Here is a 15,675-nt window from a genome sequence, read left to right on the forward strand (position 1 = left end):
CAAACATTTCTAAAATTATACTCTCCAAACTAGGAAGTACATATTTCCTGAAGTTTCAACTTGCTGGTTATCTGATTTGATTTCACAGGTCTGGAAACAGAGTGTAACTGATGGCAGAAATGTTTTCTTTTTTCTTAGATAACAAAGGAAAACTTTTGTAAATTAGTCATTTTCACAATGCAGCACGATTTAACTATATAAAAAGCAATCTGAGTTATCAGTGAGCTTAATTTATGCTACCAACTCCTCTTTGAAGTGAATTATAGTTTCAAGTTGTAATACAGCAAGAGTAACATTAGTTAACAACACTGAATATCAATCAGTCCATTTATCATTTCTCATTTTGGTGTGCTGAATTTTCTTTACAGGATGCTTTATAATTCAGAATTGCTATCTCTCTCTTGAGCTCTTGTTTTCCCTTTTCAGACGAAAGATACTAGAATCTATTAAAAAAATCTAAATAACACTTTTTTAACCACATAGAGTTAAAAGTAAATTTAATTATAGTATGTTCCTTAATAATCTATGTTTTGAAAGCCACATATTACAGAACTTGCGGTCATCAATTTGATTTCTTTAATATAAGAAAGTTTCAACTAGTTATAGTACTGTAATATTAAATAATACACCAAATTACCCCAGTATGAAAACCAATTTACATAATAAGGAGGAAGCTGAAGTAGGAACTTAATAAAAATATCTTAAAACTTTTCGATTTGATGATAGCCAATGGTACTTGAAATAAGAATTCTTGTAAAAATATGAATTTTGCTTTTGCATCTTACAAAAGCTAAATTTTGTCATCTTTAGCAACAATATCAAGACATTGATGATGTATTTTGTACACTGTATAATTTAAGTCTTTCTAGCGGTTTTAAAGTCTGAAATTCGAACTTGTCTTACAATTGAGTTGATATGTAACTTATTGAAGTTAAGTATTTTAAATGGATATCAGTGAAATTGTCAAACATATTCAAATTTATAATATTTCATCAAGTTGTATAAGCAAATAGAATGTTTTTTTTTATTTCTCAATTTCGCAACTACTTTCTTGCCCTTCTTGCTTTTAGCTATAAACTAATTAGACAATTTGATGATGAAGCAGGATATTTCATTCTCAAGTGTCAGTATCATTTTAATTCTCAATAACTATTAATATTTAATAACAAATCAAAATTGTGGAAATAAATCGTTCACTATGGGGAGGTTTTCAGAGTTTCTGCCACCTCCACCATGTCTTTCTTTGATGAAGATTAACTGAACAGACATGTTTCTCCAGCACAGGACCCAACTTCCCAACACCTTGAACTTGAGGTTCTCCAAAGCTTTTAGATTGAAATTGGGAGGCACTTCAACAACAAACTTTTGAAGTGGTTGTGTAGTCAATGTTTAAAACTGGAAAAAAGTAGTCCAGGAATATAATCCTACATAATGTGACTCTGCAAGAATTAAAACTACAGCTCTAAAATAGAATCTCTCTCTGCTGGATGAAAGTAGTCAGCCTTCAAGTTTAAGTGCTTCTATATTGATTTTTGAGCTCCATATTTCCTTCAAATGTTATTTGGTCACTCCTACATTTTCAAAATATAAATTGAATTGTATCCCAAGATTGACATATTAGATGCTCATGCATAAATATCTGTATGTGTGTTAGCATCCTCTAACATCAGGTGGTTCGGATGTCTGGGCCAGCCTTCCTCTCAGCAGCCTGGACCTGAACAGCTGCTGCCATCTTTAGGCAGGACATCCCATTTTCCGTTTCTCACAGTACACACCTACCCATCCTTAATACTTCAGGTGGGCAGACTGGCACTTGTTAACATTTTAGTTTGAAACCTGTGAATTACAGAAACCTTTCGTCCATCATTTGGAATTACTTATGAATCATTCTGTAGGTTCTCAATATCTTGGTTAAACACGCATTTTTTTTTGGCCTGGCATAAATACTTGTACGTATGCTTGTCTCCTTCACTGCATCATAAGTTACTTGAGGACAGGAACTTAGAGATTTATGTCTGTATTTCTAAAATTCCTCACCTAGATTTTTGCAGAGTGAGAACTCACTGAATGGTTAAATACATTGTTTAAGGTTGTATTTCCAAAATGTAGACTTATGCGATAATTAGTAACTTATTCAAAATACCATTTCCATTACAATTAAACATGTATTGGTATTCCACTTTTAAAGGGAACATGTCAGTATACACGATTATTCTTCTGACTAAATATGGTTATAATACTACCATACATGTGAACCCCACCTTTAGAGCCCAGATGAAAGAACCTGGGCTTTAGAATCTGTCAGACCTGCATTCTACACCCAGATGTCAAATTATTCATCTTGAAAAACCATAGTTTCCTGACCTTTAAAATGAAAATATGATTATTATCTATGTCAAACATTTATTGTGCCAAGGAAATGAACAGAAAAATGTGCAAAAAATATCCTAACAGTATTTCTGGTACACAGTAAATGCTTAAAACACCTATCCCACTAAAAGTAGATACAATAAACCCTTCAAAAACTTTGTCTTGGCTTTGATGTTCATGTGAAAATTTTCATGTCTTGAAAATGGGTGGAAATAGAGAAAAACCTTGAAAATCTACAAATGTATTCTTTGGCTAAATTAGACTGAGACATTAAATTAGACATGTAACATTTTAGATGTTAGTGTAGCCTGCTAGAAACTGAGAAATATTATTCCTCCATCTTTAGATATTTATTCCTTGATATGACAATAAAAAGTGTGCTATTCCAATAGAAATATAAGTAAAAAACAAACAAACAAACAAAAAAGCAACTACTCCCTGAAGCTTTCGGAACAGAATTTCTTTTGACACAAACAGTCTGGATAGTTGTGGTTAGAAGATACTCAGGTACAGAAACTACCTGTGGTAGAGTGATAACTTGTAGTTGCAGGGCTCAGAGTTTGGTCACCTAGGGAAGGCAGCCAATTTCAGATGCTTTGGGCAAGTGAGAATACTAAACGGGGTGTACTGGATTATAGAGGTAGTCAAGAAATTTAGGAGTCATACAATTTACTCTCTATTCTGTCATTTACTCCAATGATGCATATTGGGTGGGCACTGATCATATGCCAACCTTTGTGCTAAAGCTATATGTAATGTGTATGTATATATATATGCATTTATTCATTCATTCATTTAATCCTCATTGCACACCTATAAGGTAATGATGGTTATTTTCTGTATTTTATTTGGAGAATAGGACGGAGCTCACCTTCTTATAGTTGGTATTGACAAATGCAGTCTTATATAATACTTAGCAACAATGATACTCAAACAGGTATTGATATTCCATTCTTAAAGAAAAAATACCAATATCCATGAAATCCACCAGTGAAGCTCATAACAGACTGAGAATAGTTTAACCCAGCCCTGGGTCTCCTGCATTCGTTTTACCTGGAAGTATAGAAATCTTCCAGTGAATTCATCCAAACTTTCTTGAGTTACAGCACTACTTTCCTAATTAATCACCCCAATTTTTCACTCTAACTCCATTCTCCACCCAATAATAGGCTGGATGATTTAAAACAACACTTGCATTCCAGCATTCTCCTCTTTAAAATCTATCAGTGGCTTCAGATCATTCTTTGGACAAAGTTTAAAGTCTCCGTTTGGCTTAGAAGGCACTACCAGTATCTGTCTCTCTGTCTATTTTACCACCTCTGCTGCCTTGTAGTTTATACTCAAGCCATTAGGAAATTCATTCACTTTTCCAATAAATCAATATCTCTCTTATTTCTGTACCCTAAAGTATGGTAGTTTATCCTCCACACACTATTTTCACACTTCTGACTAATTCCTAACTCTCCTTCAGATGTCATTGTAAGAAACACTGCATTCATAGAATCTTCTTACTTCCACTGGGTAGATCTTTCAGATGTAGGGCATCAGAAATGCAGCTCAAGTTCATTCATTGTCTGTACAGTCTTCTGCTGATGGACAACCCATATATATGTGCCAAACTAGACACTGGGACCAGAGACTTCTCTAGTCTCATCTTTCTCAACCTATCGCTCTCCTACTGACTGGATGAGAAGATGGAGGGGGAGGGGGAGATTATTCATAATAGGTTCAATTCTATCTCCTTATAAAGACCTAAGGAGAGGACTCTGGCCCCAAATCTGGAGACTTCAGTGTGTCAGTTACTTACCACCTATTTGTCTTTTATTTGAGGTACTAGTTATCAATTGTAGAACTACAGAAAAGTTCTCTCTCAACACTTTGTTAAATGTATTTAAGTGCGTATTCCTTATATGATATATGAAAACAAGGATCATCTCTATTTACATGAGACTATATATTTACTGTCTGCCATAGTGATGGATACATAAGACATGCTCTCTCTCTCTCTCTCTCTCTCTCTCTCTCTCTCTATATATATATATATATATATATATATATATATATATGTTGAATAAATTAGTAAAGTGAAATGACTACTCCAAAAATCATAAGCTCTATTTAGCAGCATTACTGTTTTTAGTAGTCTTTGTACTAATAATCTTAAAAATAAAATGTATTATGATTTTTATCTTGATTAGTAATGACTTCCTTAAAAGCTTAGTTTTACTCAAGGTAATATTGACACAATAGTTTTACAATAAAATATGAAGCACTGTACCACACTGTTATTGTATGTGCTTCATTCATTTTAATTATGAAAGAAAATACTTGCTAATATATCTTTTTAAAAACGTCTCGGAAAGGCAAAAAAAAAAAAAAAGAATAACAGAATGTTGAAAGACACAACTTACCTCCACGCCCAAAATTCCCAATCTCATTTGGGCCACTATTGCTATTGTTCACTGGCAAGCTTGTGGCCGGCCATGAGTCAGCAAGCCACGGGTAACTGGGATCACCAGCATTTAGAAGACCTGGACGGCTAAGACAGAAATTAAAAGGAAATCAACCCATGGAACACAATGAGAGACTTGGACACCTGTCTCACGCACTAAAATTAATATAAAAAATGAAGAAGATTTTAATTCATCTCAAATTAAAATGTGGAGGCTCTCTAGAACTAATGAAGTACAGCAGCTCATTAAAGCTATGTATAGATCAACTCTGTCAATGGAAGCAGAAGAGTCCTGCCTGGGACTCTGCCGGCATCCAAATGAATTCAGTAGTGTGCCCTGAAACTGGTGGGAATCGGTACCATAGCAGGATCCTGAAACAAGCTTTGATGATAAATTGGCATCTCAAAGGAAAAGTTGCTCAAAGTGACTGCTCAGTATCAACTATTTGCAGGATTTTGGGCTACTGCTTCCCCAATTCCTGCAACCCCCATATTTATCTGTCCCCTGTAGGTTATAACCTCTGTTATGAACCCTCGGGTTTGATTTAGGTCAAGGAACTTGAGGGAAATTAATGAACAGTATTTATACTCTTCCATCAATAGCACATTTCCAAGTTCTCTAAATTGAAAAAAAAAAAAATATTAGGGGTATATTAAAGTTTTGTTTTTTTTTTTTTTAAGCTAATAAAAGATCCACTGTGATCTGGTCCAACATGTGTGTAGAGTCATAAGAAAACTTTCTTCACATCATAAAGAAATTGCATCTTTAATATTAAAGATGGGGATTCTGATTCCTTCAGAGATTATTAACATATTTACAAAGACACAGCAACATCTATAATCGTTGCACTTTTCTCTTGATAGACACTTTCTGTCCCTAAGAGAAACATGTGTTTCCATGGAAACTGTAATAGGGAGACCCAACTGCTTTTTTGCTACATTCACTAGTTCTCATTAGACCTAATCTCTTTTTGCTAAAATATTGATTAAATGGGAGATTGGAAGTTATTACCAGAGCCTAATTACAATTTCCATATTGGCAAAGGGAAAATAGATGAGAATATATGGGTTTGTTATCAGCTTTTATCAATTTCAATTGAGTATCCAAAGTTGTGGAATCCAGGCCTATCGAGCTATAGCCTATTCATCATCCATGAATCATTTACTTTGTGATCGATTATGTGTAATTGTTCACTCACAGCAATTTGGTGAGAGCCAATAAGGAGTCTTAAACAACAGCAACTTCATTTGGTAATGTCTAATTAATGCAATAAACATCCTGCTAACAAATGAACACATTCCTTGTGATATTTACTACTAATTTCTTCAGGGGCATCTGGGAGATACGAAACATCTGGACTTGATTCCTGTAAAGTGCTCAACAGATAGATCATTAAACCTGTTGTAAGCCATTTAATTCCTCCTTGAATTTTCAGACTTATAAGTGATCATTTATTACAATAAAAGCCTTTTACTACAGAGTTTCCTCAGTCCTTATTAAAAATAGTAATAATAAAACTAAGAATCTCCTTAGCATACCTTCCATTGCTCATTAGACCTCCATCTCCTCTTTGAAATGTAACTGCAAGAAAAAAAAAAGACACATACACACATAAGTAGTCAATATTAATTACAATTAATAACAACTACATATTGGCCCTTAGTTTAGAGCTAAGACATCTGGGAATTTTAATAAAATATAATTACCGTAATTGTACACAGAGTGAAAAGAAATGATTTGGCCTCGGGCAAAGCCATCATTTGTTCCAATTTAACTAAGACGTTTTAAAATTCTTCAAGCCAAAAGTATGGTTAATTCAAAGGGGCAGTTTGTATTTCAATGCCAAATGTTACAACTGTTACAATGGTATATATAATGGCATTGGAAAATGGACAAGTCTTAATGGGGAATTATTAAATCATGACTTTCAATCTTAAATATGGGTGTCCTAATTAGAAGAACAAATACTACAGATTGTAGAACAAATATTACAAATTGAAACAGGATGGTTCAAACAGGTATTAATAATATCATCCTTCCAATGATACAAGCGAAACAGGTACTAATTGATGACATATTCCTCACCATCACAAATCCTTTTAGCAGCACTGATAAGCACTGTGAGTTGAACAGCTATAATTACAATAAACATGAACTGTAATTAATAGAGAATAACATACTTAGTGCTTTGTTTCATCATCCAACACTCACAAAAATGAAATTTTCAAATAATGGATACTGAATATGTTCCATTTGTATATCATCATTACAAAACTCAAGTCCTTTATACAACTGTGGAACTTATTAGCAACACCAGCGAGCTTCCAGTAAAGCCACAGATGGATAATCCACTCTCTCCAGGCTCCAGATGCCATTCCACAAATAACATAAAAATGGATTTCAAGGATTAACCAAGGAACGTAAATATCAATTTGGGTCCATCATCATTTATCCAAAACTTCAAAAAAGAACTGGTGTTTAGAAGTTTATGGACTGCAAAATTGCAATTATGACCAAAATTAGTATGGGTCAGCTAAACCAATCACTAGGGGTGAAGGAAAAAAAAATCATTTCATATATGCGAACCATACATAGCTTATTTTTGGAATATACTGATTTTTTTTTAACTATGATTTTTTTTAAGTTAGTGAGTAAAAATAAAAATAAATGAAACGTTTATGAATTTAATCATACTTTAATTAAACCGAGGACCTATTATTACTTATAGTAAATACTTCAGTAAAAAAACCCCCAAAAAACATAGTAAATACTTTTTAACTTAAATAATCTCTCCACAATTCATCTGATTGACAAGATATTCCTCACCATCACAAATCCTTTTAGGAGCACTGAAAAGCACTGAGTTGAACAGCTATAATTATAATAGATATGAACTGTAATTAATAGACTCTAACATGCTTAGTTCACCTATTCCTCAAGTTTGTACTATAAAATATGATCATTCTTTAAATTTTCTAAATTGACAAAAGCCGTTTCCCAGTCCTTTCCCTAAAGTCAACCGATGACATATCTCACATGACATCATAATTACACAAATGATCATAATACAAAGGATCTATCAGGACCCTTCTGAGGCACTACTTCATGAGGCAGTGTTTCCAGGAACATTTTGCTGGCTCCTGATGTATATTGCCTTTATAATTTTTCAGGTAATATCTCAAATGCATTAGAAAACAATCCTGATATAACGTTTACATCTGCCAGTAATGGGCTATGGACAGAAAGTTGGAAAAAAATCAAATTATACTGAATTCTACTCTGCTTTCTGATGGTTCACTTAAGAGCTTGGAATCAGAGTCAGTAGTGTGTCCACACCACATTGCGTCCCTTTAATAACAGCTTTTAACAACAAAGAAAGTATTAATCTGAAACAATTAATGAAAAAATTTGAGATATTGTATAAAGGTCTGATTAGAGGAATAAAATCCCACAAAATATGAAAACAGTATAGTTAATTAGCTTTCCATCTGATGTGACATTCTAGTTATATGGTTTTTTATGGACTAGCAAGTGATTTTTTTTTTTACCCTGCTAAAAGAAAGCTAAGATAACACTGTGCATTTCATTGTGAATATGCAAATAAGCAGGCACTGAGGGGCTACACCTTAAAATGTGCTCTTAGGAGAATATAGGGAGAAGCTAAGTATTTCTTCCTAATTTAGATGTTCTTTTTTTCCCCACCTAAAGTTATAACCAGAGAAATAAATAATATTAGAGAAAGGAGGACAACTGAAGCAGAGGCACAAAAATTGAGTTGCACTTAGCTTTTACATACAGACCAATGATAAATTCTTCATAAAATACATCCTGCATACCAACTATACAAATTATACATACCAATTATACAGGTGAAAATACACAGTACATTGTGTAAATACACAACTCACTTAAAATGGTCTATAGGCACCATTCAGTATATATGAGAATCTTCCATTCTGTATGTTTCTATCCGAAAAAAGAAAACACCCTTGTGCTAATAAGATTACTTAGTTTTTTTTTAAAGCAACAGAAAAAAGAAGACACTTATTAAAGTTTCCTTTTTACGCTCCAAAACTTTTAGATTTGTTCCATTTCAAATACAAAGGAAAAGTAACTGAGTTCTATTCGACCATGAGATTAAAAGCATACTAGAAATAAGGATGAACAATTAAAACTCCTAAAATGGAAGTCCTATTTGTTGTTTTGATCAGCATTTTTTGTGCAGAGCGAGAGAAACATAAAAATGAATACCACAGCGAATTGAAAGCTGTTTTGTGGTAGCTGTCATTTCAAAGAGATGTTGAACTACCTTGAAGCTAAAAGCAAAGATGGTGGGAGAGTATAGGTGGTTGGACAACCTTGCTCTAGTTATGATTTCGATATTCACATTGCAGTAATTTTGTACTTCTCTGAGATTAATTTGAAATAAGTATTAGTATCTAACATTAAAACTTTCAGGGAGCCATATATAGAAGTTTTCAGCTGAAACTAACTGAATAATGCTAAGGCTTCCAGAAAGTTCTACAGACACCACAATCTTAAATGTTTTAGAACTTAGTTAAGTATCTTGAATTTATTGCAATATGTAAAAAGGATATATGGTAAAAAGATTTTGCAAGTTTATATCATACATAAAGTACCACTACTATTATCTGACAGGATTAATCCTAATCACATGCCTGCTAGAAGTGCAGGGGATGGAAAACATAATATGTAATAAATTGACATTTTGAGGTAAGGAAGCTTTCAGAGCGCCTATCTCCAGTAGGCCACATTTTTGTACTCCAAATGGAAACTTTAATGTTGCCAGTCAAGCCTCATTCCCTTTTTTGATAAGCTATTTCTCAAATGTGAATGTAGATTAATCCTCTTTTAATAAGCATTAACTCAGCCCAGATAATCAGAGTATAAAAATTCCATCAAATCTCTTAGCTGTCCTTGGATAGTTTTGTGAAAGAATTTATATTTCACCAACAGTTTTAAAAGCTATGCTTGAAGTGTTTAGCATTTCATAATTTGCTCACTCATTAAATTGTTTATATTTATTGAGTTTCATAAAATCTCTTATCCTCAGAAGTAATAACAGTCATAAAATGAAACTCACCCACTTAAAAGTAAAAATATACTTACTTTCATTAAGAAGTTGACGCTTTAAAAATTGTGAATAGAAAAGTGAACATCAATTTGAAAAGAGTCATGCAGTGTTCACGTGGATTGAAATATGAATATATATAATATATACAATATGTTTGAATATATATTTATATTTATAATATTTATACTTTATATTAATATAAATAATATATTTTACACACATTTTATATGTTGCTATATAGAATATTCATTGAAGCTACATGTCTTGTATTCAAGTTTATGTTGTTCATTTTTCTATTCACAAACACTTAAACATATGATCAAGCATCTTCTCTAGATTCGAAAAAAATCACTTAATATTTTCTGCCCAAATCTCTTTACAAGTTTATTTCACCCTTTAACAACTTAGGTGTTGAATTTTTCTAGCACTGCGGGATGTTACATGCAATGACAAGTAGACTATTAATGCTCAATGAAGATTAAGATTAAAAAAAAAACAACACTGCAGGTTGCTCTAGGAATACATAAAATGATTTCATGTAGAATATGAGAAATGAAGATACCTTTGCTGTTCTAGCTGACCCTTTTTGTGCCACATGCAGACCTGTGGTGCACGTTTGTGTGTGAAGAATTTAAATGAAGGATAAACAGGGATAAAATTAATAGGAAGTGAAAGTGTAATGTTGTCCTAGGGAAATTTCTAATTTCTGATATGTTCAGAAGCAAAATATGGTCAACCCAATTCTCCTTTCAGATCATTTAAGTGTATAAGTTTGCATTTTATTTTTGATAGTTGCTTTTACCATCTAAAGTGTTAACCCACTACTGCTCTATGATAAATATGTTAAATCTCTGTAAGAAAAATATTAATACAGAGTAACAGTTTTTCTCCCCTTCCTTCTAAGTATTCAAATATGAGTTTTCACATGACGGAGAGTCAAAGACTCACCACAATAAAAATCAGTGAGTTTTAAGTTTTTATTTACCTAGGGTGAGTGAAAAGCATCGTGATGAGAGTTAGAATTTCTAACCTGCAAGGTATTTTTGTATCTTCCCATTAGTTAAAATCTTCCTTGTTCTACCTCTAGTGGTTAAAAAGAAACTTGGTTAGTTTCTTCATTTATTCTATTCTTTACATTCCACATAAAAGTGAGATCATATGGTATTTGTCTTTCTCCACCTGACTTACTTCACTTAACAGAATGTTCTCTAGGTCCATCCATATCATTGCAAATGGTAAGACTTTAATATTCTTTATGGCAGAAATGAACAAACTAACCAGAATCAGTCTCAGGGATATAGAGAAAAAACTGAGTGTTGCTAGATGGGAGGGGGGTGGAGGTGAGGAAGAAGGTGAGGGGATTAGAAAGCACAATTGGTAACCACAAAATTGCCATGGAATACAAAACAGAGTTTGGGGAATACAATCAATAATGTTGCAAAGATTTTGTAGGGTGTCAGATGGACACTTGTCTTACTAGAGAGACCACTTCATGGACAGTGTAGGTGCCTGACCACTGCAGGGTACACCTGAAGCTGAAGCTGAATAATAATGAATGTCAACTATAATTATATATATATATATATATATATATATATATATATATATATATATATATATATATATATATACACACACATACATAGTCACAGGATGTGGAGTACAGCATAGGGAATAGAGTCAGTGGAACTGTAACAGCTATATACGGTGTCAGAGAGGTAGCAGATTGGGGGAGAAGGGTTATCACTTTGTGAGGGGTATAAATGTCTACCTATTACATTGTTTTGTACACCTGAAACTAATAATAAAGAGAGAGCGAGAGAGCGAGAGCGAGAGCGAGAGCGAGAGCGAGAGCGAGAGCGAGAGAGAGAGAGAGAGAGAGAGAGAGAGAGAAAGAGTTGAAATGAGGAAGAAAGGGAATGCTGAAACCAAATTGTATCTGCTTTACAATTCTATTCAGGGTAGGTCTAGCTTTATTAAAACGCATGTCTCTTAATATATGTAACTTGCATCAGATATTTAAGTACAATCCAACATCACTCTTGGGGCTTGAAATAAATGAAGTGTCTTGTGTTATAAGTTAATTTAAATACTTATCCCAAAGTAGACTTTTTGTTTATCTGGAAAAAGTTATTTTGCTATCATGAATCAACAATAAAATTTTGACACTAGAAAGACATTACCATGTAGCGAGAAAGTGGAAATATTAGGACTTTCATCTTGTTAGTAAAATCACATGGTTTTCCTACTTGTGAAATTTATGATTCTCAGAGAAATTTTTTATGACAATCAAAACATAAACAGAACCAATACAAATAGAGTATATTCTCTATAATTTTTATAACACACTTTAGAGAAAAATAGCCATGTATGAAATCTCTGTGCTCTTAAAATGGATCATTAACTCATGCATGAAATATCAGAAATTTAAACTTAAGATAAATAATCCATTAATCATTTATATTAAATTCTCCATATTATCTAAATTGTATGAGGACAAGAATATACAAATTTTAACTGGTGGAATACAGGATATTTATGGAGGAAAATGTATAGAAAATATCACCAAGTCAGATATGCAAAGCTAGGTACCTGTGGTTTCAATTTTCATTTGCTTCTCACCTAAAAGAATGCAACAGCAGTTGCTGGAAGGCAAATTACTAGTAGTTGAAGGTGAATCCATTCTGAGAGTCAGCCATCTATCAATTAAGTATAAAGGTTTTGAAAAGCTGCTCTCTTTTGGCCTTATTCCAAAATGTTTGAAGGGCATAGCACCTTCTGAGTTAGCGGTTCTTCTATAAGCAGATGGATATCCATCACTCTGAGAAACGATAATAGGAAATGTACTGTTCTTGTCAAGCTCAAAGACCAACAAAATTTCAAATGAAATGTGTTAAGTTTTAAAAAGACCTGTTGGACACGAAGTCTGTCTGACATAATTTCACTAAAAGCACAAATCTAGTAATTATGAAAGTGATGTTATTTATAAGGAGTGAATGAAGAAGTATGGAGAGTAATCATGCAACAGTCCAAATGCATATATCTTAGAACTTCACAGTGAATAGTACAGTCATTGTTTTATTGTTTTCATGAAAGTCAAGCAAAGGAATGAACATAAAATAGTCCTTGAATTAAATCAGTTCTTCCCTATGTTTTATCTGGTTTATCTGAGTGTATTTATATGGGTTGATTAAGCAGATGGGCCAATGTACAACACCTTCAAGGAATGAAGGAAGAGGACTAGACTGCAAATCAAGAAGGTACATTAAGGTATCATAAACGTTCAAGACTCTGACACTCAGCAGGTACCACAGTGCCCTGCATGCTTTTCTTGGAAGAGTCTCTCACGAGTGTGCTGCTGCAGTACTCGGATGAAAAAGCATAAGGAAAAATGCATCAACAACCAGTGAAAATTGAGAATGACAGAAGGATAGCAGATCATAATGCATGGAAGCCTCTTTTCAGGGGATTCACTATACTACTTTCTCTAGTCCTGGGAATTTAACCTTTATTTCCATAAGATATGGACATGAGCCACTATGCTATAATCAAATGAGCATATTTAAATGCTGTCAAATAACAAGCCAGACAACCAATGGGTGCGACCCTTCCATTTTGCACTCTTTTGACACTCTCAGCAGCTTAGAAGCCTACAAACTACAGAAGCTTATAAGCTTATTAAACGGTAAAACCTCTGTCAAAATCAGTTAAGATATTTATGTTTCTTACCAAGGTTACAGAAGATTGAATCAAGTGTCTCAAAAAATTCTGAAGTATTTGTAAGACGATGTTAAATTAAAATGGTTGCCTTATACATTCTAGAAAGTGTGAAATACTGTGAGACAATTTCTTTTTATGATTGTTGTTAGAGAAAACACTTAAAATGACTTGCGATTAAAATTGTTACGGAACACAGCTTCAGTATTGAGTTCATTCTTTCAATCACTGACTTGATAATTCCTCTCTCTTGCCCCCTCTCTCTTCCTCCCTCCCTTCCTCCCTTGGAAATATTTTAAAGGCCACACTTTTTGACATCTTTGAATTTCTGTTTTTGATTTTAAGAAGAAAACATTTTTCACAAATAGTTTGAACATCTAGGGTCTTCTTTTTCTTCTGCTTCTTTTTCTTCTATCTAAAATGCTGATTGGTCACCTTGAAATATGTAGACATACTATTTAAGGAACTAGTAAATCCTTAATTCATGCATCATCAGTTTTATTAATTCTGGTGAGATTTTTTTTTTTTTTTGCTTGTTTTTATTTTACATCTGGAACGTTTCTTATTGTAATCAGAATCTTCAAATACTAAATGCTATATTTCAAATATTTCCTTTTTTTTCTTGAGCATTTTAGTAATACTCTTGTCTAAATCTACTTCACAAACAATGGTTTCATAGCATGCAAAGTCTGTGTGTGTGTGTGTGTGTGTGTGTGTGTGTGTGTTCCTGTGTTTTGAAGAATTAGTTGAGAAAAACGATTAAGCATTTATCAGTATGCACTCTTGTTATGCTTCATTGAAGATACAAGAAAAACATTGCCTTATGGTCATAATGTGATATGGTGAAGAGAAATGCATTAAAACATGTCATTTATAATTGCATTTTACAGAACAGATGTTTAAAGCAAGCCCAAAACATTCACTCATTTGCTCACTTGCCATTCCATTCCATTCCATTCCATTCCTTCTTTCATCTCATGGCTTTCCTAAAGATATTTTTTTTAGCTTAGTCTCTTACCTGCATAATTACTGAGTCCCTTTCTCTTCTTTCTTCGCCAATACAGCCAAATGCTAAAACCCATCAAAATTACCCAGCAGGCACCACCAATACCAGCTATAAAGGCTGGTTGCTTCACAACATCAGTGATTTGCTCAGTTATACTGTTATTGTTTTCAGTAATGACAACTTCATTACGTCCTCCTATAGAAGAAACGATAGTTTTAGTAAACATTATAAAAATAAACACAGCAATACATGCATGGTGCAGGAAAGGCACAGAAAATTAGAAAATTCCTTTGAAAGCAGGTAATATTTGTTTTCTCCTGAGTCTGTCACAATTATTGATGAGCATATTTTATGAGTTTAAGAAGAAGAATCAAATTATGAGTTTGAAATGTGATTAAGAACATTGCTCCTTTATGTTTCAGTTCACAATGGACAGATTCAAACTGCTTCATGATTTATTGCCTTACAAATGAGTACTAACATAAATGCTAGGAGTTGAGATAACAGCAACTTTTCTTCAGTTAGATAAAGTGGGTTTTGATACAATCTTGTTAAAATTAAAACAAACAAACAAAACCAAAACAAAACAAAACAACACACAAAATACCCTGCAACATGCAGCCCAGGGTATTTACAAATTGTCTTTCCTCTTTCGAAATTAAAATGTTCATGATTTAAAAATATGTAACTTAATATTATTGTACCAAGGAACTTATTTTCATCAAACATCCATTAATTTTCTGGAATGTATTAAAACTGCTGTATAAAACAACAAACTTATGTAAACATCCTTTCATAAATGTTAGTATCTATAATTAAAATGTCATGAAAATATAAAACTCATGTTCCCTTAAAGTATTTGAAACTAATTTGAAAATCCACTTAAAAGTTTAATTCAAAAGATAATTTTAAAAGTAATTCTAAAGTCTACATAGTTAAAACATGCATTTAGACCTGGACTAAGATTATTCTAGAAGTAATCATGTTTTTGATAATTTAGACCATTGAGAGATAATTAAGAAAATCTTTAAATA

At 33.0% G+C, this 15,675-nt stretch overlaps 1 protein-coding gene across 22 annotated transcripts in view; it reads right to left on the bottom strand.

Annotated features, from left to right (window-relative positions):
* ROBO2 (roundabout guidance receptor 2) overlaps positions 1-15,675 on the bottom strand; it is a 1,652,913-nt gene that overhangs the window by 44,352 nt on the left and 1,592,886 nt on the right. For all 22 annotated transcript variants that reach the window (XM_088794275.1, XM_074333465.2, XM_088794272.1 and 19 more), the window contains 3 exons: positions 14,654-14,836; positions 6,362-6,404; positions 4,782-4,909 (listed from right to left, as the gene is read on the bottom strand). In XM_088794275.1, coding sequence (XP_088650401.1) covers positions 4,782-4,909; positions 6,362-6,404; positions 14,654-14,836 — 354 coding nt within the window. The remainder of the gene's footprint in view (positions 1-4,781; positions 4,910-6,361; positions 6,405-14,653; positions 14,837-15,675) is intronic.

The sequence above is a fragment of the Rhinolophus sinicus genome, chromosome 17 (assembly GCF_057876585.1).
Source record: "Rhinolophus sinicus isolate RSI-liver-muscle chromosome 17, RSI-T2T, whole genome shotgun sequence".
Lineage (NCBI taxonomy): Eukaryota > Metazoa > Chordata > Mammalia > Chiroptera > Rhinolophidae > Rhinolophus > Rhinolophus sinicus.